Below are 26,239 nucleotides of genomic sequence, written 5' to 3' on the forward strand. Positions count from 1 at the left end.
TCAATTTCTTTTACGCAACTCAGATTTGGAGCAATATAATAAACAAGTCAAATTAAGCAATTCCTAAAGTTCAATATTAGAAATATGGAGGTACAGTGGGAAAGGCACTCTGGCTCCCAGATGTACACAGAATTAGCTCATAATGCATTTTGAAAACCAGTCAAATTTAAATATAAGAAGATTCAAGATTGTCGATTTATCAACTACTCGGTTAACTACCAAAGCTTTCAGGCCTTGATTTTGGCTGCGAGCTTGGAAATTGCTCCTCAAGGCATGCAACACTTCTAAAACTCAAAATTCCCTTTTTAATGCCTAAAGTGCCTCACATTGGTGAAAAGCAGGGATACTCCGTATTTCTTACAGCAGTCGATAGCATCGACATCTCTGATGCTACCTCCAGGCTCCGCAATGACGCTTATCCCACTTTGACATGCTTCTTCAACAGCATCGTTCCAGGCTGTTCACAAAAGAAAACTTTAGAAAGATAGGGGTAGGTAACCAGTTGTCTATGATTTGATTTGGCTTATCCTTCAGTCTTATGTTCTGCTACCACTTGGAACTTTTTCATGTCAAGAAGTCCCTTCAGTGGTGCAGACCTATTACCTTTCTCAATCCAAAAATAAAAATAAGTAAATTAATAAATAAACCTCTCCCTGACATTTTGTCTTTAATCCCACCTCAAACTGAACTCAGCCAGGTAAATAAACCAAAATCCAATATTGGTTCATTAAGGTAATGAAATGTTTACCAAATGGAAAGAAAGCATCACTAGCCAAAGCAGCTCCCTTGACTTCATCCCCAGCTTTCCTTAAAGCTATCCTGAAGCTTTCCAACCTGTTTGGTTGCCCGCTTCCCATACCTAACATGCAATTGTCCTGCCAAGCAAGGAGTAGGGTCAAAAACAAATCATCTGAATCTAGACATTTTTTACCACCTGTATTCTTTTTATTTCCTTACTTGGGGGAAATGTTGTTTATGTTCAGCTAGATTAAACTCACCTTTGCAATGACAATGGCATTACTCTTGACATGCTTCGCACAGAGCCATGCAAACCGTGCATCAGAAAGCTCACTTTCTTGTGGAGCCTTATCAGAGACTGATTTGAATTCGATATCTTCAGAAACTAAATCATCTGAATCCTGAGCTAACCAACCCCCACCAACTTGCCTGAGCGAGAGTTTTCCTTTACTATTTTTACTTGCCTCAAGTATTCTCAAAGCCTTGGATTTTCCACGAAGAACCTCTAGCCCCTTTTTGGTATACTTGGGTGCAACAACAATCTCATAAAACATTCGAGTTTCATTGTCAGTTGGGCTTCTAAATTCTCGAATGTCCTTAGCCAGCACCTAAGGAGACAATTTTCAAGAACTTGAGCAGTTAAAAATGGATTTCAGTTGTTCCAAATGAAAAACAGCTAACATTATATCAAGATCATTGTAGAGCACATTGTGCAATGGTTAAGCACAGGCACCACATTTCATCACTCAGATTAGAAGTTAAAATTTGAAGACAAAACATTCCCCTAACTGGGCTAGGGCCTGAAAAAAAAAATAGCACAGAACTTCAATGTCAACACCATGAAGAAGACATGAAAATTACCTCATCAACTTCCACATTAAAGGCTACAATACCACCAAAAGCGCTCACTGGATCTGCTTTCACCGCCAGTCTATATGCTTCAACAATATCATCACGTGAAGCAACTCCACAAGGATTTGTGTGTTTCACAATGACACAAGTAGGTCTATTAAATTCACACACGCAATTCCACGCTGCATCTGCATCTAAATAGTTATTATATGACATCTCCTGTACCAAAGGATACAAAAGCAATCTGAGTCTGATACAAAGTTCAAATTATAAAAAATCTCTTACTCAATGTAAAGCTCAAAAATAGGAATTTAACACAGTAAATGGAAGTAATTCCAGATTTAGCTAAAAAGAGAGATTCAATAAGTTTGAAAAATGGAAGCATAACACAAGCAGACTCGCTCAGGAAAATTGAAAACACACTAATTAAAATGATAAGACATCATTTAGAAGACAGCAAGCATTTCTTTCATCTGGAGAAAATGTACAAGGTTATTAATTTGCAGCGTTATGGTAAAATGTCTATAAAAGGATATAAATTTTCAAACCATAAAAACTTTGATTACAGCAGAGCTGTAACTAATTTATAGCAGGATAAGATTTAAAAAACCCTGAAAAAGGCACAAAGAAATATGGATAACACTACTTGCAAGCAGTTCAAAAGCTTTACTCCCTGATTCCTCACCACACTAGACCCCATCACAAAAGAGGACGGCAAAACTTCACTATACTCTCCTCTGTTCCAGGTACAACAAAAATTGTGTCGAGTCAAATGATATCATTTTCCTTTTGTCCAAAAGGAAAGGATAAATATAATCATCCTTAATACACCAAAGGATTCATTCCTCTCTCCACCAGGTTGATCTTTCAACATATCAAAGCAAAGCCTTGATCGTGTTATATCACTTACATTCAGTTCCATGACCAACATGAAACATGGCTAACTTTCGATTGAGGTAGCACACAGTCAGCCTAATGGAAAAGGTCATTAAATAGGACACTCTATGGAACAAAATCATTCAAGAAATGAGGCCTGAAAAGAATGCAGATCGAGTTAGGCATCAGTCGCTTACCTTTCCATGGTGTTGAATAGCAGTTGCAATACCACCACCATTAACCTCAGCAAGAGACTTGTCAACATAAAATGCAGCCTTCTGGTGAGGATTTTCACCATACCGAAGTGCATTTTTGAGTGAGAGAGACGCAGTCATATTGGGAGGAAACTTATCTTCAAATCCACAAGAAACTAGTCAATATGAGTGGACAGATGATGGGATGATTCAAACTTATTGGTTTTCAACCTTTAAATAAAGAACCCACAATCTTTCGAGTAGTTGCCAACATGAATTCAACTTTTGAAGCATGTAGAGATAAGGAATCTCATGGCAAAGCGATCTTGGAAACTATACGTCTGGCATGGATGATTTGACAAAAATATTTCTACCCATAAGAAAAATTAATACCTTCTGATGTTTGCTTCCACAACCACTCTGAAACTGCAGTGTCGTAAGAGGCAACATGCTGGAAAGCCTTCTGAGCCAGCTTTCTCCTAAATTGTTGGTTGTCTTGCTTTCCACGAAGAAACTCTAGAAGTGCAGGGTAGTCTTCTGGATCAACCACCACCAAAACATCCTTGTGATTCTGTGGATATAGCATTGAAAAATAAGACAGTTGTCATTTGGTGCTATCTTACAGATTAGCCTAAAGAGCATTTTTTGCTACCATAGGAAAAGACTTTGACTTGCCAATACACACAAGTAGGGTTTTTCATTTATAACAAGATATATCACCTAAACATTAACGCACAGATATGAAAGATGCCAATTGAAGCTCACACAAGTGATTTGCAACTGAGCCTAATTACAACTAATAAACCTTCAAAACTAAAAAGATGTAAGAAAGAGTAACTTTTGTTTGCATTATACAAACTCCACAAACAGTAAGAACTTTTATTTCTTTGTCATCAAGAAGCAGGGCTATAGTATTATTCTTTACTACTTGCTACAGCACCACAGGTAATTTAAAGCACTAGCTTCAAGCTCACAAAGCTTTTCAAAAGCGCATCATTTGATGCATCATTACTTTAGTTTTCCTCAAACTCATGACTCATTAAATCCCCAGTGTTTAGTATCAGACCCTAGAATTAGACAATTGTTGAGTCTAATGTTACACAAGGTTTATACAGGCCTGCCTAAAGAATTTGACAGCTTTTCAAAACATATCCAGCAGCAAGGAGAATGGATATGAGACATGTTAATAAATAAAATGAAGAAAACAAAAGCAACAAGGTTGAGGTTAATAACCTTTGCGGCAGCTCTTATCATGGTTGGGCCACCAATATCAATGTTCTCAATTGCATCTTCAAAAGATATTCCACTTGAAGAGGAAACTTTTTCATAAAATGGATATAAATTGACCACCACTACATCAATTGTACCTGCAAAAGGGAGTTGTTTTAAAGATGGCTGGGGTAACGTAATAAGGCAAACAAGCAACTAAAGTCTTCCACTCCAGATGCAAGGAAAGGTGTTCATTTTTCAAATTGAAGATGCAAACATTCTGAAATACATTTTCATGTCCTATTTATTTCAGTTACACATATCAGATAGGTAATGTAAGATAACAATAAAAGTATGACTTGCAGCATTGGCAGGATATGATTAAGGTGTTGTTTATGGCCTTGAAGATTAAAGGTATAGTCAAGGGGATGCAGTTCCTTAGTTACTCTTCCAGGGGATTACAACTACCCACATGACATCTTTCATCGCCAATTTGAAGGTCAACAGGTTCTCAGAGCCTGCTCTCAACTCTAAAATGAGAAAGTGACCAATTCATTTTTTCACCTCTAATGATGTTTTCGCATCCACTCAACCAACAGAATTGTAAACTATGCTCACCAATCTTGTGCTTGTCAAGGGCTTCCATGTGATGCGCCAAATCTCTCCTAGCAAGGATACCCCCATGTATGCTAGGATGCAGAGTTTTTACACGACCATCAAGCTGTACAGGATTTACAAGTTAAGGGAAGTGGGCCAGTAGTATCGTTTTATCTGTCATAAAATCACAATTTTAACAAGCAGCTTACCATTTCAGGAAAACCAGTGAGATCTTCCACTTTAGTCACAGATAGACCATCACTTTCCAAAGCAGATGCTGTTCCTCCAGTTGAAATAATTGTGTACCTGCATTTGAAGATAGATTAGCTTGACAAGCAGTCAAGCACCACCAATTTTATAATAGAAAAGTTTGCTATATTACAGCTCTCGTGCATGGTATTTTCCACAATACCAATAATATCCCCTCCCCAAGTTTTAGCTAACTGAAATATAAATTAAACATCATGATTACAATGTCAAGCTCCATACAAGTGAAGGCATTCATTATCATTTCAGTACATCTAAAATTGACAAGGTTCATCAAAATATGGTACCTACCAGCCAAAAAGCATAATAAAAAACATACGCATTAGGACCATCTTTTTTTTTTATTAAGTTAGCAAGTGTGCATGTTCTGTTAATGATCACCATGGAGAAGTTAAACCATTGAAGGCACACTAAAAGAAGTAAAAATGAAAAGATACAAAATGCCTTACATCCCCCCGGGGGGAGGGGGGGTTCTTCTGTCCCATCTAGCATTTTTTTTAAAAAAAATGCAAATGTATTTGGCAAAAAAAATATATGCTATATGCATCAAAGTCCCTATGAACCAAGGCAACAAAAGCCAAGCATGTGCAAAGAAACAAAGAGACTCAGTCAATTATGAAATCCTAAATTGAAAAGTTCAATAAACTAGACAAAAAGTCTCGATGAGCCACAGCCATTGAGCATATAGGAAAATTACCAAGATCCCCTTGGTAATGTACTCCTTACAAAACTTTTAAATAATACAACTAGCATAAATAATGAATCTAAAGCAATCCAAGTTAACAAGAGAAGCAGCTACAGCTCCAACAGAAACAAAGCAGTTACATACAATCAAAACAGATCATTTTTTCTTTGTGCGTGCAGCTGGTGCCAAAACTTCCACCCTTACAGCAACTGTCTCTCAATATAGTTGTTATAAAAAATTTCTACATTGGAGGAACTCCTAGCAAGCGGCTCCAAATTACAAAAGATATGTAAACTTTCAAATGTGAAATATTAACTTAACTTACCCCAGTTCCTGAAGTCTGCTGCTAAGCACAGTCACATCCGTTTTATCTGATAGCGAAATCAAAGCGTGCTTCCTCCCTATGAAAACAAAGATTTCAATCAATTAAATACAGGGAAGCTAAAAAAGATAAAAAAGAACAGTTAGCATGTTAGCTGTTAGATATTTATCTCATATTAGATTAACTTGCTACATTTTACTACAAAATACTGGAGTTAGCTATAAATGATACATAAACCCTTGCAACAATAAAAACTTTTCACATAATTCTTGATGGTTAGTGCAACAGGGCTAGTAAATAGCAATTTCGAACTCGTTAACCATGCTCAAATTCTTCTTTTCATTTTCAATTCTTAAGTATTTGCCTCCATTACGATGAAAAGATCAAAGTCATTGCTCTATTCAACAATTTAAGGATTCAACATGAGGGAATACGGAAAAAAGGCTGAGCACATGAGAGCAGTAAAAAAGTACCACGCGCGGGTGTCGTGGGTGTCGTGGGTGCTGAAAGAGCTCCAGCTTCAGCCATGGCTTTAACTGAAGAACAACTATTGGACCTTAACGACGTCGTCGACGAAGACAGATACTACAACCAGCCAACCACAGAGCATTAATATAGTTTTCAACAGTAACAACGCCGCTAATGGACTACAAAGCAAAAGCAGGGGAAAAAAAAAGGATCGAATTCGGAGAACTGTTGAATGTTGGTGTTGAATACCTCCAGGTTGGAAGGAGAGATGGTATTTGTTATTCGAACGAAGAGGGGAAGAGCAGCGACGGCGCGTGGAGCGCGAGGGGCGGCTAGGACGGCTGCGTCAGTCGAGACAGGGGAAGGAGAGGCAACAGCTGCACTAAACCCCAGCATTGTCACCAGCGGCTAAGTTATCAATCAAGTTGAGAAAGTAACGGTAAGTATATTGATGTTTTTTTTATTAGGAGATTGATTATTTGGGAAAAAACATTTGAGCAAACTCGCCAATGCTAAGAACACCGACACCACCGCAATACTCAAATCAACCCTCCGACATCAATTGCCTATTAGTATCCCTCCTTTGATTGTACAACAGCTGTACCTGCAGCCCAGGTCAAAATTTCAAATTTAACAGTAATCAGTAATGCAACAAAATTACCACAAACTTACCATAAAGAAAGGTAAAAAAATCACTCAAATTTAATTAGAAGGCAAATTACAATGGGCCCTCTGCTGAAAAGGTAGGTACACTACAGTCCTAATACCTACCAAATCGAATTGAATTGCATAACTAATTGTCCAAGCTATGCAGGTACTCATTCGTGAAGTCCATGTATAAATTCTAGTGATCACAAGATCCAACCAATCACAGAAAATAGTTTCTGGCATATTAAATGAATTAAACAAGAAAACGTACAAGGAGCGAGGCAATGATGCAAAACAATTGTGGTTGATGGATTTTCTTGAGCCCTTTTCCTTGGTTCAATGCAGGAATTTGAATTTGCCAAAAATAAAGTGAAGGAAGAGAGAGATAAGAGTTGGGGGTGGGGGGACTTGACTTTGCTTTTCTCGGGTTTTCTGTTCTGGGGATGCAAGCAACTGAAGAAACTTGGAAGGACCCAACTGAGGAGACTCTTTTTCCCTCACATGTATAGTTGTACAAAGCAATAGAGGAGACGCGGAGCTGGACTTCTTCTTGTGATCCTTCGTCGTATGGGAGTCCTCTGTGAAGAGGAGACAAGGACAAAGTGGGAGTCACCAAATCTCTCTCTCTCCCTGTCTCTCCTTGGCTCCAAACTCTTTTTACTTTTCCTATTTGTAGTCAAATAGGTGAGGGGTTAGTGAGGTCTCTTTGGATCTTAGTAGCAGCTGCCCTGCTTAAGGTAGTTATCCCACATCGAGTGTTGGGGGGGGGGGTTTGGGTTAGTTTATCAATCTCCTGAGGAATCTCAAGAGTTGGCCGGCTTTTGTGGTTTTCTCGGGATTTAGGTTTGTAAAATGATCAAAAGTCATCCTGGCTTTGGTAAAAAAGACAATTGCATGTCCGGGGTTAGTGAGGTCTCTTTAGGTCTTAGTAGCAGTTGCCCTACTTAAGGTAGTTATCCCACATCGAGTGTTGGGGGAGGGGGTTTGGGTTAGTTTATCAGTCTCCTGAGGAACCTCAAAAGTTGGCCGGCTTTTGTGGTTTCCTCGGGGTTTAGGTTTGTAAAATGATCAAAAGTCATCCTGACTTTGGTAAAAAAGTCAAATATGTGAGGGAAGCCAACACGTTTGGCTGGTGGAGAGCTATTTTAATTTTTTTCAAGGGCTACTGAAAATTAATTCCACATTAGTTAGGCACGAAATCAACAGTGCAATTATTTGTGATGTAATATATGTGATATAAAAAATAGTTGAAAGAATAAAAAAAGTATTAAAAAACGTATTTATGATGTAATAAAAAATTTTTGCAAATAACTCCATATTCATCTAATATTTTCAAGATGTTGAACGGAAACAGACAACTCTTATCTTAATTCATTCCACAAAGTTGAAATATACACACGTGTATTTACTTATAAATATGTGTATACATCTATATATATATGTATATATATGTGTGTGTATGTGCGCACGCACGTGTATTTATATATACATGGTTATGCACAAATACATCTTGATTCTGTATTTTTTGTATAGCATAACATACCTCCACAAGATTTATGATAATTGCATAAAGGTACTATTAAGTTGCAAAAATCACATTTAACTTTCTTTATTTTAATTTGCACATAGGAAACATCTTGGACAAGATGACATACGCAAACTCCCGTTATGGTTTACCAAACGTACCCTTTTTGTAATTTGAAAATGTGTTTTTTCCGCTTTCATGTTCTTTAACCTCCTTATGAAAAAAAAGACATAGGTTTTGTTTCATAACACAATTTAACATTTAAATTTAATGAATTCAAATCTTAACATGTTTAGACGTGTTTGATAACCAAAATTAGAACATCTAATGATATTGAATTTTCTAAACAATATTTGTTCTAAAAAATAAGTGTTAAAGTATTTACTTATCACTTAATGTTATATACACTCAAATATATTAGAATTAGTACTTGACAATTAAATAACTTAATGGATTCAAACTTTATATTTTAGATTTCAAAATTTAGTTTTCAAACATTAGTTTTATGAAATGCGCTCTAAATAATTCATGTTATGCTTTCGGATAACCTAATTCGACTTCAAAATAAAAAGGGCAGTAACTTTTCAATTGCCAAATTTGGATTAATATTATTTTGACCCATAAATCTATTTACAAAATCGTTTATATTTAATTATATGAATCACTTTTATGATCCGTGATTCCAATCATATTACATTTTTATTTGAAAAATTTTATATTAAACAAACGCATCAAGCAACTGATCGATATAAGAGATATTAAATACGATTGTTTTTTAGCCTTCTTGATATAAGAAATAGACTTTTTCTTATATCATCGCCACTGTAAAAATAATCTCATCACTAATTGCTTTCAGAATTACATATGTATTGACAACAGAATTCTTGATTTTGAACTTGATAAAAAGAAAAATAAATGACGTATAATAGTACAAACCTAAAGGTGAATAAGTAAAATATACACATTTTCAGATTTGGAATTCCTTAAATTTGATCAACGCATCTCATTATAATATCTAGATTTTAAGTAATTGATCACCAAATTTGTCGATTGGAAGTATGTACACATGTTTTTCAGGCTATAAGCACTGTATCTTATTTTAGAAATATTTTATAGTTTTATAGTGTAAATTTTATGTATTTTTCAGATGTATAGTATCTATTATTCAAATCTTTGGTATATGCGTACATTTGATGGAATTTTTTTTCCAATTAGTGCAAATTTCATTGAAATTATGATGTTTTATTAAAAAGAAAAAAAAAAGTAAAAGTAAAATACACAAATGAATTAGCTATCCTCTCCTAAACTCCCAAACTAGCCCTTGTGGACCTCTTCATCAGACCATGGACTGGGTCTAAGCAAGCCTAAGCCCAATACCAGCACCGTTCCAGATAATTCCTCAATTGCACGGCGGGCTGATCGTGGAAGAGCAGAAGTGAGCTCTTTGGGAAGGGGAGTGGTCGTCAGCCCCATCAGATCACCGCCTGGCGTGGCTTCCACCATCCCATACCTGGGTCCCACTTGATTAGAGGTGGCAATTTGTCCCAAATCCCAATGGATTACCCATGCCCATGGGGACTTTGGGGGGGATGGGTACCGAAATTTAATATTGGGTTTAAAATGGGATAAATTCTAATTATACCCATTAATTGATGGAAAATTTTGAAAAATACTTGGGTACCCACTGGGTTCAAATAGCAAGGGCTCCGTTTGGATTAGCTGTTTTTGGGAGGTGTTTTTGAAATATTTTTATTGTAACAGTGTATATGAAAAATTTTTACTATAATTTTTTTTTGAAATATTTGATATACTAATATGGATGGGATGTTTTTTGAATTATTGTATATTACTGTAACATTGTATTTGAAAAACTTATTTTTTGAAAAAATAGCCAATCCAAACGGAGTTTTAGATTAAAAAATTATCTTTAACAATTTTTGTAGTCATAACAGCGAATATAATCTAGTAGTCTTTATAGTCATTATCTACAAGAATTTCCAGCATTTCAGTCAGTTTAAACCTGTCATTCTTGGACAATAATAAGAATAAATATTCAACACCCTAAGTACCTTGGCCATCTTGATATATGTTGGAATATGGCTGTATATCTATCTTTTCCTTTATTTGTTAATCCAATTTTTCGTGCAAATTCTGAGTATAAAGCACTTGCATGTTTATTAAATAAAACTAAAAGAAATTTAATAAATAAAAAATATTAAAATTATATAAAAAATAAAAAATGAATTAAAGGAAAAAAAATATGTAAAAAATAGATTTGGGTATTGGGCGGGATCAATCTAAACCTATCCCAAAGTGATCCCGCCCAAGTTAGTTTCAAAACACATATGGATAAGATTGAACCCAAATCCATATGATTCGGTTCCATCTCAAACCCAAGCAAATCTCACCAATCCCGCCCATTTTGCCACCTCTACACTTGATGACGAAATACACTGCGTAACGGTCCTGCTGGAAATGAATATATTTCTCCGAAAGAGGAGATATAAACAATAATATCCCAACGACGTCACCATTCGTCCCCAGCTAGCAGTAACTTCCACCTCTTCAATCGGTTCAGCTCATGCTCTTGACTACACTACTATATAACCAAGCAGATTTTGATATTTCAATTTTCAAGTAATTTTCCACCATTTCCGCCTGATCGGAACCTCCGAGAGAAGTCGCTATGGCTATCGCCAACGCTTTCTTCAGTCCTGCTGCTGCAGCTACCTTCGCTCCTATTCGATCCAAGTTGTCCCATTCCGATTGTGACTTCTTCACTCGTCACTTGAATCTCTCCTTTTCCGCCTCCTCATCTAAACTCACCCGCGGGTTATTTCATTTCGGAATCACTACCAAAAGGTAAGCAAACCGTTCAACTTCTTCATCTCAAATGGCTTAAAACTTTATTTATAGTTTTTTTTTAATGTAATGTTTGATCTAAATAAAAGTATTATATTTTTTTGCTTATATTTTGATAGGAATATTAGTTGCGCTTCGATCGATGGTGTGGAATCAGTTAGTTTAGCCTCATTGGTTAGTTACGATTTACCAAGTTTCTTGTTTAGCCTTGTCTTCTTCTTCTTTTTTGAAAAGTTCTTTTTATTGTTCAGTCGCTTTAAGTTGCTGTGAATAATATCAAGATTATCCAAGCTTTTCAGTGAAATCACAGCTATGAAGTTATTTGATGTTTTTTTCTGTTTAGCGCATTATTATAAAATTTGTTTGTACTGAAAAGTGAGCTGCGGATATGCTGGAAATTACTTGATTACAGTAGTACTCTTTTGAGAGATTTCATTTGATTATTGAGCCTGTTAAAATTGCTGTTTCCAGAAATTAGTGCAAGATAGAGATGGTATTCCTATGCCGAATGTTCTGATAGATCAAGATTCTGACTCTGATGCAACAATAGTACAAGTTAGCTTTGGCGATCGTCTTGGTGCTCTCATTGACACGGTGAAGTCACCATCCTTTGTCTGCCTGTCATCACGTTTCTGTTTCTTTTTGTGCCAGTTTTATTATTTGGTATCCGTTATGCAGTTGTTTTTGAAAGATTTGAAAGTAGTTCATGAGATATCTTTTGTATCAAGTGGAAGGGGGTAGGGAAAGTTAGGAGACTCAAGTCTTTGTAAGTTGCCTCGCTTAAGAAAAGACCGCACTAGGTCAGCTCGGCTATCTACCCAAAAGTCACCTCCTCACTACTCATATACATGTCAAGGATGATGGACCTGCAAGGAGGTGTGCATTTTTGCAGCTTGAGTTCTTTATTTGCATGTGCCCCCAAGTTATTAACTGGCTCAAACTAATACTAAGTGTTGGGTAGCTTTTTCCGAGTACAGTTCTGTAGCATCTCCGACTGAACTCATTTGTTTGCTTTTGTCTTGTGGTTTCAGCTTACTTTATATTGAAACATTTGATCGGCCTGGGCTGCTCTTAGAGATGATCAAAATTATGGCTGACATCAATGTTAATGTTGAATCTGTTGAAATTGAAACAGAAGTATGCCCTCTCGGCCCCCCTCTCTCTCCCTTCCTGATTTGGTGTCTGAGTGAACATCTGTTGTTATATTTTGGCATCAACTAATACTTACTAATTTCTAGGGTCTAGTAGCAAAGGACAAGTTTCATGTCAGTTATAGAGGGCAAGCATTGAACAATTCCTTGTCCCAGGTAATTGAAATCTACTTTAGTTTTTTAGTCTCTATGTGTGTGTGTTTGAGTATGCATGAAAACAAAAGGAAAGGGGTCACATGCATACAAATGCTCTTTAATATTGTCAATTGATAGTCCGACTAGAATTTCTACTACTTACAGTGTCCTGGGTTCTACTATCCTGTCGAAGTCCCCTTTTGCATTTGACAACTGATTCATCTTTGGTGTTCCCTTTAAGCCCAAATATTATAAATATAATCCTGGGTGTTTTTGTGCTTTGATTAAAGGTTTATTGCACTAGTCCAGAACATAAAGATAACTAAGAGTTCGAATGCTATTTACTGATTAGTCCTTGATGAACTTGCACGTTTTTTTCTTGGAAACTTGCAGCTGAAATGGTTCAATAAAATTTATGTTTTGCCTGAATAATCCTATAGTTTAGGTGAAGAGTCTTTGAGATTTACTCATAAAATAAGGGAAGTGGCATTTCTTGATCTAGAGATGTGTCTTGGGATCTTTGGCAAGATAACATGTGTTTCAATTAGCAAAGTCAAAAGACCCACTCAATTGGTGAATAGGGGGCTGATGTTGAGAGTTTCCAATGAGCAGAACTTCTTTCTATGTTTTGCCAATGATCCTTTTGTTTAAGCATGTGTTCCTTGCATGTTAAACTTGCACTTCTCTGTAGTTACAATTTGAACCTGCAGGTGCTAACTAATTGCCTGCGTTACTACCTCCGGAGGCCAGAAACTGATGAAGATAGTTACTAAATGGTATCTTCACTGTATACTCACTGTACAAACCTTTGCGCTGCCTCAATGGAAGGGCTTGAGTTGCTAATGCATTATGATATATCAGGAAATTGAGCTCACATTCCTTGCCATTTTTTAGGGTGTATTTGCAACATTGTTACCATTGAAAAGATGTCATCATTCTATTAGAAAACTATTTTTCCTTTATTATGTCAAATTGAGGAACAAGCCATGTGAAGAGTTTAAACCTTTTTGCTTCTCATATGACAAACTTCTTGGACGTGTCCTAGGGGCAGTTAGCTTTGGTTAGTGCCATCCCGACGGTTCACTCGAAAAATTTGTGTTTTTTTGGCATGAATGCTACGTGTTTTCCTCCACCCTTTAAAGGTTTAAGGAATAAGGGCCGAGAACCTTCCAGATTCCAGCATGCTGCTCCACAGCGTTGAACCTCCAACTTGACATCGAGCAAGGGGAGGATGGTTTTCTTCCCGTCACGCGCTTCCATTTTATTTTGACGCAATTTCAGATTTATAGCAATATAATAAACAAGTCAAATTAAGCAATTCCTAAAGTTCAATATTAGAAAATTGGAGGTTAAAATTTTGGATAAAGGCAAAAAATTTGGATAGTCCACAAATTATCTAGTTTATATACCTTTAGCTCTCCAATTATTAAGTGTATAATTTTTATCCCTCAAACTTGCAAAAGGTATATTTCACCCTTTTGGTTATAGATAATTTTAGAAACTTCCTAAGATTTTTGTTAATATCACTTACATTTTTAATGTTTCAAAAATATTACTAACATCTCCTAAAATCATATTTTTTGTAATGATCTCAACCTTGTATCATTAAAATATTTTTATAGTAATCACCTTATGAGGGATATATATTTTTCTCCCAATTCCAACCATTTTTGTTGTCTTACATTGAATTTTCTATCAAATTAATTACAACTACCCACATGACATCTTTCATCACCAGTTCCTGAAGTCTAGTTCAAATGTAAACTTTCAAATGTGAAATATTAACTTAACTTACCCCAGTTCCTGAAGTCCACGGCCAAGAACAGCCACATCCGTTTTATCTGGTAGCGAAATCAAAGCGGGCTTCCTCCCTATGAAAACAAAGATCTCAATCAATTAAATGACATCTTTCATCACCAGTTCCTAAAGTCTAGTTCAAATGTAAACTTTCAAATGTGAAATATTAACTTAACTTACCCCAGTTCTTGAAGTCCACGGCCAAGAACAGCCACATCCGTTTTATCTGGTAACGAAATCAAAGCGGGCTTCCTTCCTATGAAAACAAAGATCTCAATCAATTAAATGACATCTTTCATCACCAGTTCCTGAAGTCTAGTTCAAATGTAAACTTTCAAATGTGAAATATTAACTTAACTTACCCCAGTTCCTGAAGTCCACAGCCAAGAACAGCCACATCCGTTTTATCTGGTAGCGAAATCAAAGCGAGCTTCCTCCCTATGAAAACAAAGATCTCAATCAATTAAATACAGGGAAACTAAAAATATAAAAAGAACAGCTAGCATGTTAGCTGTTAGATATTCATCTCAAATTAGATTAACTTGCTACATTTTAGTACAAAATACTGGAGTTAGGTATAAATGACACATAAACTGTAAGGACTCACAAATTTTCTTATATTAAATTTTTATTTCGAGCTCATTTAATTATTTATTTGGCCATTTGCTTCAAATATTATTTTCTAACCTCTTGAGACCTAATTATATTGATCTATGACTTACTTATATTTTTAGAGTGGCTCGTTTCAAAATTTAATTTTCGAAGGCTTGTTAAGTGAAAATAGTGAATACGCGATTTGGAGTAAATAATTGATTCGAGAATACAATAAGTTTGGAAAATTGGAAACTTGTATGTTAGTCTCAAAATAAGTATTTTTATGTTTAAGTGCTCAATTATTAGTTAGCAATATTATCGTTATAAGAATTTTTTAGAAATTTTACTCTATCACGTATAAATCGGAAGTACGCGTTTTCGCGTGCGCATTTAATTGAGAGCCTTTAGACCATTATTTTGGAACTACTAAGAGTGAATAATGATGATATGATTGGAAATGCATTAGAGGTTTAGTGTACTAGTGAAATAAACTTGAGAGGAATCGAACACAAAAAGCGCGCGTGCGCGCGAGAGAGAGAGTTGACTTTTAGGACAAATCTTGGCCACAAATTCTCAAGTTTCCTCAAGAAGCTACAACACTCTCTACACTCTCATTTTCCTCTCTCATTCCAGCGGCCAAGGAGGAAGGAAGAACAACTCTAAGCTTCTAAATTTTTCCTCTTCATTTCTTGCACAAAAACATCACCAAATCACACAAAAATTAAACTACACATAGCTTAACCCTTGGAGTTTGTATCTAGCTAAGAAAGAGGGGCTGTTTTCACGAATTTCGTGGACCAAGAGGGGATCAAAAATTCTGTCCTTGTGCATCTAAGAAGGTGAGCCCGATCAACTCTCCAAATCTTGCTTCATGGAAGTAGTAATGCACGTTTAAGCCCTTGCATGTTTATGAGTAGCTTGTTTGTGATGGAAAATTGTTGTGTGGGCTCTATGAACTCCCACCTTGGATATATGGACTGATTTGTGGTGTTTTGATGGTAATAATGTTTATTTAGTGCTTAAACTAGTGGATTAATGTTGGGTTGTTGATAGAAACTTAAGTATGGTGCATTGACCAAAAGTGACCATTTTGCCCCTGCTTTGTTCGAGCACTTTAGTGTGAAATTTTGAAGATCTAATAGCTTGTTTATATTGTTTACATGTTATGTTGATTGTGTAAAAAGTTTCATAGAAAAATAACATGATTTGGTTGGTTAAATGAAGTGATTTCCAAAGTTTAGAAACTGAAAAATGATTCCCGTCACTACCCAGACAGTCATCTTGTTTTGGCTATAATTCATCGCTCCGATGTCGGAATCGAGTGCCGTTTGCGGTACTGAAAATTAGACATTTCCAGCTTTCATTTGGTATAAAATGCACATTCTGGTTCCAGTCGAGTGAGCCAAACCATCCGTTTAAAAATTTCTGTCCTGTTTCGTTGGTTCACTACAGGGCAGAACATGAACTACAACTTGATACTCAAATGTGAGCTAGTTATGGACGGATTTTGAAAATGGTTTCTTCTGAGAAATTATAGCTTTATGAATATGTTTTCCAACTCCACTAACCATGTTCAATTTCGAGTTAAATTGAATGATTTATGATCAAAATTCGAATCTGGTCTTGTGAAAGAATACCATGCATTTGGACAGATTTGAAACTAACAATTATTTGGGACTTGATATCCTAAACTTCTTAGTGTAAATCACCTATCAAATATACCTTGGACATATTTTAGACATTACCTACTAGAATGAACCGTGTTTGAGGTATTTTATTGGCCAAACGTTTTGAAAACGGAAAAACGGAAGTCCAAGGCAGATTTACCGAGAAACTTTTTGGGACTTTAGTGGTTTAATTAACCAACTTTTCGTACATATTTTTTGTGAAAATTGGCAGAGAAATAGTCCCTATATGGTAGTATTATACTGCTAAATTTGGTACCATTCCGACTCCGTTTCGCTGCTCAACTAAACTTCCAAAGTTCATTATTTGAGTTTGAAAAACCCTTGATTAACAAGGAAATTTTAGTAATTTTGACCTACCATATCTTGGTGCTCAAAACTCCGAATCTTGTTCCGTTTGTTTTGTTTTAAACTTGGATTGCAACTTTAATAGAGTTCCAAATTTCAGAGATTAGTTCAGATCAAGTGAATTTTTTCGAATTTTCAAAGTTGCCCAAAAATCAACCTAAACCTGTCTTCAATGCCCCAGAACAGCAACTTTGAGCCAAATTTTGGATACCTTCCATTTGGAATCATAGAAAAGTGTATTCTAGAAATTTTTAGTACTTTGGAAGTGGTTTCCAACGGTACCAAATTTTTCAATTTCGGAAGTCTAAAGAATGAGATACGATTTTTCAAATTAAGTGTAACAAATTTGAAAATTTCTAACTTAAAGGAAATGGAGTTTTTCAAACTTTCTTTTCCCTTTTAATATCACTTGATCGTTTTACACTCGATTTTAAGGATGTAAATCAGATTTTGCTTGTGTTTTAAAACTCCACTTTTGAGCCTCAATTTACGAATAATTAAGGCTCATTCTCGTGAAATTTTCTTAGATTGTACAAGAGTGCAATCTTCCTTATTAATTGGGGTTTATAAGTGATAGTTTATTATTAAATACTCAAGCGCTCAAGAGGACCTTCCAGAGGATTTCACGGGAGACGCCTAAACCATCATTTGAACTTGCCACTTGAATCACTCGGTGAGTGTCAAGTGCATGAATTTGTTGTTAAGTGTTTACTGCTTCTTATCCGTTATTTGAATTTGAAAATTTAGAGACGAGTGTGTACGTTATCGCACTCGTTCTCTTTCAAATGAAATTATATTCGAATTTTACTATGTGAATTCATATTCGACTTGTATGTAGTGATGTGGATATGATTCGTACATATGATTCGTACATATGATTCGTATTTGTGATTCCTAGTCGAAATCGTCGATTTGAGCGTTGCTCATTGACTTATATTCGTATTCGGATTCGGGGGACGCCCAAACTCGTTGGTTACTTTGCAAATCGAGCCAGCATTGGCTTGGTCGGTAAGCTTAGCAAACCATGAGATATTCATAGAGTATGATCTATTGGAGAGATCTTGCTCGGCATTACTAGCGCAGTATTGCCATGATATACTCGAGTATTATCAAAACTTTGATGAGCTGGCCTGGTAAGGGGGTGTAACAGTGACGGGATTCGAAAAAAGTGGTGTATTTATAGGATTTGATACTTTGTGGTTGACGGAGTGTCAACATGGAATTTGATCAAGACCATGGCTCGACTACGTGGAATTTAGCTCCTGAGAGTTACAGTATTCTTGAATTATTTCTGTCTACTTTTCTTACTAGAAATGTAAATTATTCGAACTTTATAGCTTTACTTACTGTGTATTTGTTGTTGTTATTTGGAATACGTGCTTGCATGTGTGTTTCTTGGCCTCACGAGCATTCGCTCACCCCGTTAGATTTATTTTCCTTAACAGGACCGGATGGAAAGATTTTGGAGAAAAATCGACTAGATTACTCTTTTGATTAGTACCTTGGTTATAATTATTTAGTCGACTTATAATTGTTGTATTTTGAAACTTGATGCACTTTTGATTTGGCATATTGGATGTATTTATCTAGACAACTTTTGGATATTGTATATATTTAGAAATTGATGTATCTGTTGAATCCTGATGTAAGAATTGGGTAACTGATGTATTCTGAACTTGTGGTGCAAGATTTGGATATTTGATTATGGAAGCGACTTTTCCTTATTAGACTAGTATAAATTGTTATATATTGTTAAGCTTGAATCGATTTGTCTCGAGCCCTGACGAGAGTTGGGCAGGCGTTCCGTGGATACCCTTGGTTCGCCCTTGGGAGAAGTGGGGGCGTCTCATAAACACTTGTAAAAATAAAACTTTTTACATAATTCTTGATAGTTAGTGCAACAGGCCTAGTAAATAGCAATTTCGAACTCATTAACCATCCTCAAATTCTTCTTTCCATTTTCAATTCTTAAGTATTTGCCTCCATTACCATGAAAAGATCAAGTAATTGCTCTATTCAACAATTTAAGGATTCAACATGAGGGAATACGGAAAAAAGGCTGAGCACATGAGAGCGGTAAAAAAGTACTACGCGCGGGTGTCGTGGGTGCTGAAAGAGCTCCAGCTTCAGCCATGGCTTTAACTGAAGAACAACTATTGGACCTTAACGACGTCGTCGACGAAGACAGATACTACAACCAGCCAACCACAGAGCATTAATATAGTTTTCAACAGTAACAATGTCGCTAATGGACTAAAAAGCAAAAGCAGGAAAAAAAAAGGGATAGAATTCGGAGAACTGTTGAATGCTAGTGTTGAATACCTCCAGGTTGGAAGGAGAGCTGGTATTTGTTATTTGAACGAAGAGAGGAAGAGCAGCGACGGCGCGTGGAGCGCGAGGGACGGTGAGGACCGTGGCTAAATAGGCTGCGTCAGTCGAGACAGGGGAAGGAGAGGCAACAGCTGCACTAAACCCCAGCATCTTCACCAGCGGCTACTCGGGTTCGTCTGAACTTTGACAAGTGTCTACTAAACCGGTCAAACTACTCAAGAGTAAAGACTCAGCTAGCGCTGACGAGTGCGTTCCTTTATTAGTCCCTTATATTGACAATTTGCTAAACAGGTCCTTTACGTATCTAGAGAGTCCTATTTTAGTCCCTCATATTTCAATTGCAAGATTGGTAAGAAATTTATATATTAGGATTAATCTTTTTTACATTAACAGTGTAAATGACAACTATGTAAATTTTTGAATTTGAAATTTAACTTTTATATATATGTCATCGATCTAACGGTCATAGTGTACATACCATCATTGTATATAAGATTTATTCTTCATAATGTTAGAGTTTATAAATACGAATTGTTTGACTAAATTTGATTGTTTGTTTTACTAGAAGGAGAAAAGGAAACATACTATTTTGTTTTGCATTTTGCTTGTGAATGTTACTCTTCGTCCTAGTGGTTTGAAATACACATTTTAACCACGAGAATTAAATGCCTTACTTGAAAAGCCAATAAAAACTTTTGGATTTGTTTTTATAGAATATTATTATTTGAAAAAAAATTTGAAATAACAATATTGCACTTTTTGTATTGTGATATATATGTAATAAAAATATGGTATGAAAGATAAAAAAAAACTAATTGAAAAATGTTCAATTTTTTATAATGCAAGCAATTTTTATATATTTTTTTTTGGGGGAAAAAACTGGGCTATCCTAACAAACCTAAGATTTTTACACTTAAAACGAATTATTTTAAAGCTTGATAGGAGTATTATAATAGGAGTATTCGGTAACACACCCTTAAAATGCCCCATTTTGAAGGAGCACTTAACGCAATGAGAAAGCCTACGCTTTAAGATGTCAAAAGTTGGAGGGACAATGCTTTGACAACATACAATTCCACGCCTTCAAATGCCCCACTTCAAAGTCGTGGTTCGGTGACCACTCGCCTTCATCCACCACTCTCAAACATGGAGCAGCACACTACTTGTATTGATGAAGATTGACTTTGCATTCAGCTCCACAATTTTGCATCATCTTATAGGAACTTACAAGTCTAAAGAAAATTTTACTGAATTTAGATGATTGATCTTCGCAGAAATTGCTTTTCGTTTGCATGTTATTGCCAATAAGAATCGGGTGAGTACTGATTGGTGCATGTTGAAGTTTGCTGAATCTTTTGCCAATGTCATCCCACAAGAAAAAAAGCTCGTTTCAAAGTAGCTCCCAAAGTAAAAAGATGGTACCCCAGGAAATTGTAAAAGTGACCATTCAGCGCTCTCTATTCATGTGTAGGTGGCCAAGAAATAAGAATCATGATTTGGGCTTTGCCTAGTGGTCCTTAAGCTTGAGATGTTGGATGACATTATTATCTTCACTTGTCTTTGAAGTCTGAATATAAGAATAAAACTAGGTAATAATTCAATTCCCTGCATTATTGTTTTCTACACAGGATCCTTACACTTTATGTATTTGGTCCACGAAGGCAAGCAATTTAAAGCAATAAAGTGTATTGAAAAGAATGAAATATTAGCATGACCATACTTTCGAATGCAGTCATGTGGGAGCTAACTACTTCACCTTTAATTACTGAACAACAAAAAGAAGAGAGGAGAAACTACTCCTCTTTATCTTCATCCCAAAGCAAGCTACTCCATGAAGCAGAATGCTTAATGCAATGTGAATATATTATATATTTTGGTGAAGTCAACACATACTACTTTGTGATGTTGTGATAGCTAAGTTGGTAGAGAGAACGAGCGTCATTCATTTTAGGTTGAAGAATGATTTCATTTTAAGTCAAAGGTTGGTGAAAAATTAAATTGAAAAGGAAGTGGTAACATCTGGTGCTAATCACAATTCTTCTGGTGTAGTCATTTGGTCAAATATTGTTGATTGCTGGGCTGTTTGGCAGTATATATGCAATAATTTGTTTCAGAGCCGCCAGCTCTTTAAAAGTCCAGTCTTCGCCCATTTCTTTCATTGATAAAGACACTAACCATGGTTTCCAAGGTGACAGCTTTCTTAGTAATTCTCATCCATATTCATGCAGTTTCATCTTCAGATCCTGATCCAGTCGATGATTTTTGCGTACCAAGAACAAATCTTTCATCCGATGCCCTTTCTTGCAAAAACTCAACATTGGTCACAGTTGAAGATTTTGTATATGCAGGCATAAAAAGCCCTGGCGATTTCAAGAAAACTGGTTTTGCAGCCACTCCAGTTAGCTCAACTGTTTTTCCTGGATTAAACACACTGGGGATGTCATTTGTACGTGCTGATTTTGCTGCTGGTGGGGTTAATGTCCCGCACTATCATCCAAGAGCTACTGAGGTTGGATTTGTGCTGGAGGGAAAGATTTATTCCGGGTTTATTGACACAAAAAACAGAGTTTTTGCTAGAGTGCTTGAGAAGGGTGAGGTGATGGTCTTTCCAAGGGGTCTTGTACACTTTCAGATGAATGTTGGAGATTCACCAGCTACGATACTAGGAAGTTTTGACAGTCAGAATCCAGGGTTGGTGAAAATTCCAGCTGCTATTTTTGGATCTGAAATTAAAGATGAGCTTTTGCTGAAGGCTTTTGGATTCAATTCCAAGGAGCTCGCTAAATTGAGGAAGCACTTTCAATTCCAAGGAGGCCTCTCTCCTACTCCATCTTAATCTCCTGGCTTTTGTTGTATCAGGTTACAATTCTTTAAATCAGTTTTAGCAGAAACTTGAGCTGCAACTTGTGTGGATTATAGGCATCAAATGTATGGTATCAATGAAAATAATAATGTATCAGGAGTTTTCAGTTAAACTTCTTATAGCAACACATCTCATTCACTATTGTTGGCTATACCTTACGAGTTCTTGTTTTCTACTAATTCACAGAACTAGAAAGTCTAGAATCTGTACTGGGGTAGAGCTATATACACATACCTATTTGGCTATGCTATAGTACTGTAATTGCAATATGATGTTAATGTGGTTCTGAATTGGAATCCAATGTTGTCTATTTGATTCCAGTCTGGATTTGTCATTTGACCAATCTGACATAGATTTGATATAGTCCACATCCTTCAAGTGTAGATAAACTATGATTCTAGAAGAGACAATGTCTCCAAAAAGATTAATATGATGATGAATATAGAACTCCTCAGTCAAAAAAGATTTCAACCTTCAACTACCTCAACTAACACTTTGATAAAGCAAAAGAACACGTTCTCCTGGAAAAACGAGCCACAAAGAAGTCCAGCGCTACATGAATGATGACCCATGTTCAAAGGTACAGGATCACGAATTTCTTTGCAGCTTACAGAATATCAGAGTTTAGTGGTTATAGTTTATACATATCTTCACGACAATTTTGATACTAGATTAGGGAGCCGGGTCAGGAACGTGTATTTTGTACATGGCGTAACTCTATTTGCATACGGTGTAATTTATTTTCAACAATGTGTAACTCTAGAATAAAATTTTATGAGTCCCACGCATGTTGTTAAAAATGAGGTACAAGATGAAATCTGGACCTTACAATTTTTTTTGGCCAAATCTTGGCCGTGAACTGCCAGGAAACCGTTCCTGCCCCTCTTCCCTAGATTAGTATTACTTGTACAAGCTGCAGTATTGCACGGATGAAGGTCAAGAGAAACTGATTTGACAGTACCTGATACTCAAAAACGAGCGAAAGCAGTGAAGAAGTTGATTTATAGGCAGTTAAAGGGTTGAGTTTGTACTTTTTCTGGAATTCCTTTGTTGCAGCTAAAACATAAGAGATCATCATTTCACTAAAGCAAAGAAGAACAAGCTTGGCGCGCATATGATATTGCTTGGGAGACAGAAGGCACCATGATTTGTTGGAAGGGTGAGCTGTAAAGCTTCATGATCATTTCTCTTTCCCTAATTGAGGGGAATTTTGGACCATGTTTGGAACATTTGTAGTCTATCATGATTAAACTAATAACAAATCACTAATCCTTTAGCTGGTGCAGAAATCTTACACCTTTTAGGAGCATCTCTTGACATTTGATGCAGAAATATTGCGCAAAAGAACAAAATGTCGCAGGAGTTGATCGCTTTTCAGACGAACTTGCATAATTTCTGATGTTACTAGTTACCAACGGGCATATTCAACCAATGCAAATTAACTAAAATGATTAAGGATGTTGCACCAAAACGAAGAACTGACCAATGAATAAGCATACTTTTCTACCACAAAGTCACAACTCTGATGTCAGACACTCCAATCTATATAGGATACTTATATAACATAGGAATTGCTCGAGAAACCGCATGATACTGAGAAATGATGAAGTACCACCACAACTGACACTAATAATCTGAGCAATCCACCTTTACATAGTTCTAGAACATAAATTGCTTCAGATTTTATGTTCATAGTAGAACATTTAACATTTCATTCCAGGTATCAGGAACTCCAGGGAGGCACCAATGGCTACAATCAGAGGTATACCCTTTGACGTGCTGTTTCTCTTCTTGGCCTATGGATCTCCCATAAACAGATGGATGGCCGTCTCTTCTAAGTGCTGACAATGTAGTAATATCCTGCAGATATACTGGAAATCTCATCCTTCGTAGCACCCCTCTTAATACAGGTAATTGTGGAGGGACATGAGGGTGACTGAAGTATTGAAGAGGTTCCTTCTGATTATAACATTTCCAGCCGTTGTCCCTGCCAATAAATGAATCCCTGATGATTAATAACCTATATATACTTCAATCTAAATCAGCATGTGGAAAGCTCTGTTAGAGATTGCAATATTAGCATTGTTAAACTGGTATGGAATTTGGCATGCCTGATTAAGGACTGATTCAAGGTTCAGTCTGAGACAATCCAAAAGCTTAGAAGGCAACTACATTGGTCAAACCTAGTCAGGAACTAATAAAACACTAAATCTGTGTCATTTTTTTTTTTTTGAGGTTCATAAACTGTCGACTTACCATGGAACCCATTCAATCTCTAGTCTGGTTATACAGAAAGAGTAATATTGAAGTTAATAATGTTGGAGAGTTGGAGTGTTACATTTTACAAAGGATGAAATTCTGGTTGATTACCTGTTATGCCTCGGAGACATGCTCCTGAAAAAGACTCGACTTCTGCGAGGATCAAGATTCAAGTCTATCCACTTAGCCCATGTAGTGAGTCCTTTCTCATATGCAACCATTGGGTTCATATTCGTATATGCATTGTTTCCATCCGCGAGGAAGTCCCACCTGCAATTTAGTTACTTTATAGGATAGAACAACAAAGGAATGATGCTATGAATGCAAACATTTTATTAATCTTGTAGAAGTGGGACAAGAAGATTCTGTCTTACGAACTATATTGATCAGAATGAGTCCACCAATGGGCTGAATCAAAAACAAGAACATCAACTCCTCTCCAGTACTTCGCATTCTCTTCTATCAAGTCTAGATGCAGTATTCTTTTGCCTGCTGTTTCCTTCTTCAGTTCCACGAGAAATGGAGCCCAACAAAACTCAATCGATGTCTCATAATCCTGTCAAAATTCAACAATTAAACCGATCATGCACCTACAATATTTGAGAGTACCATTCCCATTCCACTGTTAAAAACAGAGGCTTTCATCTAACCATATAGAAGCTTTCTAAATTTCTCTCCTTACCAATGCTTGGAATGCCATGGCAGGACCATGATAAGTGACCATTTTTCGAGCAGTTGGAATAACAGATTGGACTAAACAGACAAGAGACTCCCATTGGTTCCTCATTATGGAATCACCTACAAGCATTATTCTCTTCCTTCTCATTCTCCCCAGAAATTCCAATGCATCAAACCTGCATCACCGGACCACTCAATGGAGCAAAGACATACATACTCATATCACGGCATGCAATCATGCATTTTATGTCTAAAAAAAAGAAGAAGAAGAAGAAGATTTCCCAGAATAGATAATCCCCAAAGGAGAATACTAATGCACTGAAAAATGATGCGCTTATTTGAAGGTAATTGAGGTACCTTGGAATCGTACAACCGTCTGGCTTCCACCTCCACTTTTCATAATCAGAATCAGGGCGTCCGTTCTTCTGACATTTAACTGCAGTGCTAAGGTAGGGGCAAGTGCTTGGATCATAAAGCGGATAAGTTTGATCATAAACCCATTTTCCAGAGGTTAAATCACATCTCCTGATCGAGGCATGCCTGCCTTGAATCATGTTAATTTCGTCGTCATTGTCAGCCAGCCACGACAGCTCCTCTTGCTCATACCTTGAAGATTCACCATCAGACAAATTCAGTAGGAAAAAGCACAAGAACAAAAGCCACATTAATGGCCAACTGATCTTAGCCTTGGCTCCCATCTGCAACCAGTGGAACTGAACTTGTTAAGTTTAAGCCTTGGAGAGCAACTGGGAAGCTACCCTATCAGCTGAGCTCCAGTGTTGTGAAGTAAATTTGTAAGTGGGAGGCCTTTAAATTTAATTAGGGTAGACTAAAGTGAGTACTGTTAGTTCCATCTCGCCTTGACTTGCGCTGGGATATGGAGCAATGGACCATGCAAATGTACTTTTTACTCATTAGATAGAAGTCTCTGTAGTGGTAATTAAAGATGGTACTACTATAACTTTGCCTTTTCCCCTGGGTACAAATCATTTAAAGGGCTGGCCACGTTGGTTCTTTCGCTTCTACTATGACAAAACTCAGTACAAAAGTTTGTAATGCATGGTTCAATCATCATTGCTTCCGCACTACCTAATTCCAGGAAGAAGAATCAAAACAAAGCAAAATAAAAGTTCTTCATCTAGGGGATTGTTGATC

At 36.5% G+C, this 26,239-nt stretch overlaps 5 protein-coding genes and 1 long non-coding RNA gene across 8 annotated transcripts; 3 read left to right on the forward strand and 3 right to left on the reverse strand.

Moving 5' to 3' along the window:
* Positions 1–52: 52 nt before the first annotated feature.
* Positions 53–7,498, reverse strand: LOC113730668 (uncharacterized). 3 transcript variants are annotated; one of them, XM_027255516.2, is made up of 14 exons: positions 7,128–7,498; positions 6,716–6,812; positions 6,458–6,585; positions 6,214–6,325; positions 5,744–5,819; positions 4,676–4,772; positions 4,488–4,590; positions 3,894–4,027; positions 3,054–3,231; positions 2,664–2,818; positions 1,600–1,809; positions 999–1,346; positions 749–875; positions 53–457 (listed from the first exon to the last, which is right to left on the reverse strand). In XM_027255516.2, exons 4-14 carry the CDS (start codon positions 6,266–6,268, stop codon positions 306–308), a joined length of 1,635 nt encoding a protein of 544 aa, XP_027111317.1. In that variant the 5' UTR covers positions 6,269–6,325; positions 6,458–6,585; positions 6,716–6,812; positions 7,128–7,498; the 3' UTR covers positions 53–305. The 3 variants fall into 3 exon arrangements, with proteins under 3 accessions (XP_027111317.1, XP_027111316.1, XP_027111315.1); XM_027255515.2 differs by having other exon boundaries at positions 6,458–6,616; positions 7,128–7,265; XM_027255514.2 differs by having other exon boundaries at positions 6,458–6,812.
* Positions 7,499–10,860: 3,362 nt separating this feature from the next.
* On the forward strand, positions 10,861–12,330 carry LOC140036614 (uncharacterized). The gene is made up of 3 exons (XM_072078671.1): positions 10,861–11,243; positions 11,363–11,417; positions 11,715–12,330. Exons 1-3 carry the CDS (start codon positions 11,068–11,070, stop codon positions 11,982–11,984), a joined length of 501 nt encoding a protein of 166 aa, XP_071934772.1. The 5' UTR covers positions 10,861–11,067; the 3' UTR covers positions 11,985–12,330.
* On the forward strand, positions 12,028–13,477 carry LOC140036093 (ACT domain-containing protein ACR12-like; the record flags this gene model as incomplete). Its single annotated transcript, XM_072077356.1, has 4 exons — positions 12,028–12,119; positions 12,275–12,380; positions 12,482–12,550; positions 13,240–13,477. Coding segments are annotated over 4 exons (330 nt in total), but the record flags the coding sequence as incomplete, so codon positions are not given.
* Positions 13,478–18,883: 5,406 nt separating this feature from the next.
* On the reverse strand, positions 18,884–19,490 carry LOC140037182 (uncharacterized). The gene is made up of 2 exons (XR_011841109.1): positions 19,276–19,490; positions 18,884–19,144 (listed from the first exon to the last, which is right to left on the reverse strand). It is a non-coding gene; the product is annotated as an uncharacterized lncRNA (long non-coding RNA).
* Positions 19,491–21,089: 1,599 nt separating this feature from the next.
* Positions 21,090–22,467, forward strand: LOC113730670 (germin-like protein subfamily 3 member 2). Its single transcript, XM_027255518.2, has one exon. It carries the CDS (start codon positions 21,461–21,463, stop codon positions 22,118–22,120), a length of 660 nt encoding a protein of 219 aa, XP_027111319.1. The 5' UTR covers positions 21,090–21,460; the 3' UTR covers positions 22,121–22,467.
* Positions 22,468–23,626: 1,159 nt separating this feature from the next.
* LOC113730669 (protein trichome birefringence-like 36) lies at positions 23,627–25,880 on the reverse strand. Its single transcript, XM_027255517.2, has 5 exons — positions 25,442–25,880; positions 25,089–25,260; positions 24,781–24,962; positions 24,518–24,676; positions 23,627–24,134 (listed from the first exon to the last, which is right to left on the reverse strand). The coding sequence occupies exons 1-5, from the start codon at positions 25,780–25,782 to the stop codon at positions 23,837–23,839; spliced, it is 1,152 nt and encodes a 383-aa protein (XP_027111318.1). The 5' UTR covers positions 25,783–25,880; the 3' UTR covers positions 23,627–23,836.
* Positions 25,881–26,239: the final 359 nt, after the last annotated feature.

Source organism: Coffea arabica, chromosome 2e (genome assembly GCF_036785885.1).
Source record: "Coffea arabica cultivar ET-39 chromosome 2e, Coffea Arabica ET-39 HiFi, whole genome shotgun sequence".
Lineage (NCBI taxonomy): Eukaryota > Viridiplantae > Streptophyta > Magnoliopsida > Gentianales > Rubiaceae > Coffea > Coffea arabica.

Excerpts from the sequence above, each read along its gene's own strand:
- LOC113730668 (XM_027255514.2), bottom strand. The coding sequence starts at position 6,604 with ATGCTGGGGTTTAGTGCAGCTGTTGCCTCTCCTTCCCCTGTCTCGACT. Across the intron at positions 1,810-2,663 it reads CTATTCAACACCATGGAAAG|GAGATGTCATATAATAACTA; the intron begins GTAAGCGACTGA and ends CCTTTGGTACAG. Across the intron at positions 458-748 it reads TGATGCTTTCTTTCCATTTG|CCTGGAACGATGCTGTTGAA; the intron begins GTAAACATTTCA and ends TTTTGTGAACAG.
- LOC140036614 (XM_072078671.1), top strand. The coding sequence starts at position 11,068 with ATGGCTATCGCCAACGCTTTCTTCAGTCCTGCTGCTGCAGCTACCTTC. Across the intron at positions 11,244-11,362 it reads TTCGGAATCACTACCAAAAG|GAATATTAGTTGCGCTTCGA; the intron begins GTAAGCAAACCG and ends ATATTTTGATAG. Across the intron at positions 11,418-11,714 it reads CAGTTAGTTTAGCCTCATTG|AAATTAGTGCAAGATAGAGA; the intron begins GTTAGTTACGAT and ends TGCTGTTTCCAG.
- LOC113730670 (XM_027255518.2), top strand. The coding sequence starts at position 21,461 with ATGGTTTCCAAGGTGACAGCTTTCTTAGTAATTCTCATCCATATTCAT.
- LOC113730669 (XM_027255517.2), bottom strand. The coding sequence starts at position 25,782 with ATGGGAGCCAAGGCTAAGATCAGTTGGCCATTAATGTGGCTTTTGTTC. Across the intron at positions 24,963-25,088 it reads CCATGGCATTCCAAGCATTG|GATTATGAGACATCGATTGA; the intron begins GTAAGGAGAGAA and ends GAATTTTGACAG. Across the intron at positions 24,677-24,780 it reads CATTCTGATCAATATAGTTC|GTGGGACTTCCTCGCGGATG; the intron begins GTAAGACAGAAT and ends ACTAAATTGCAG.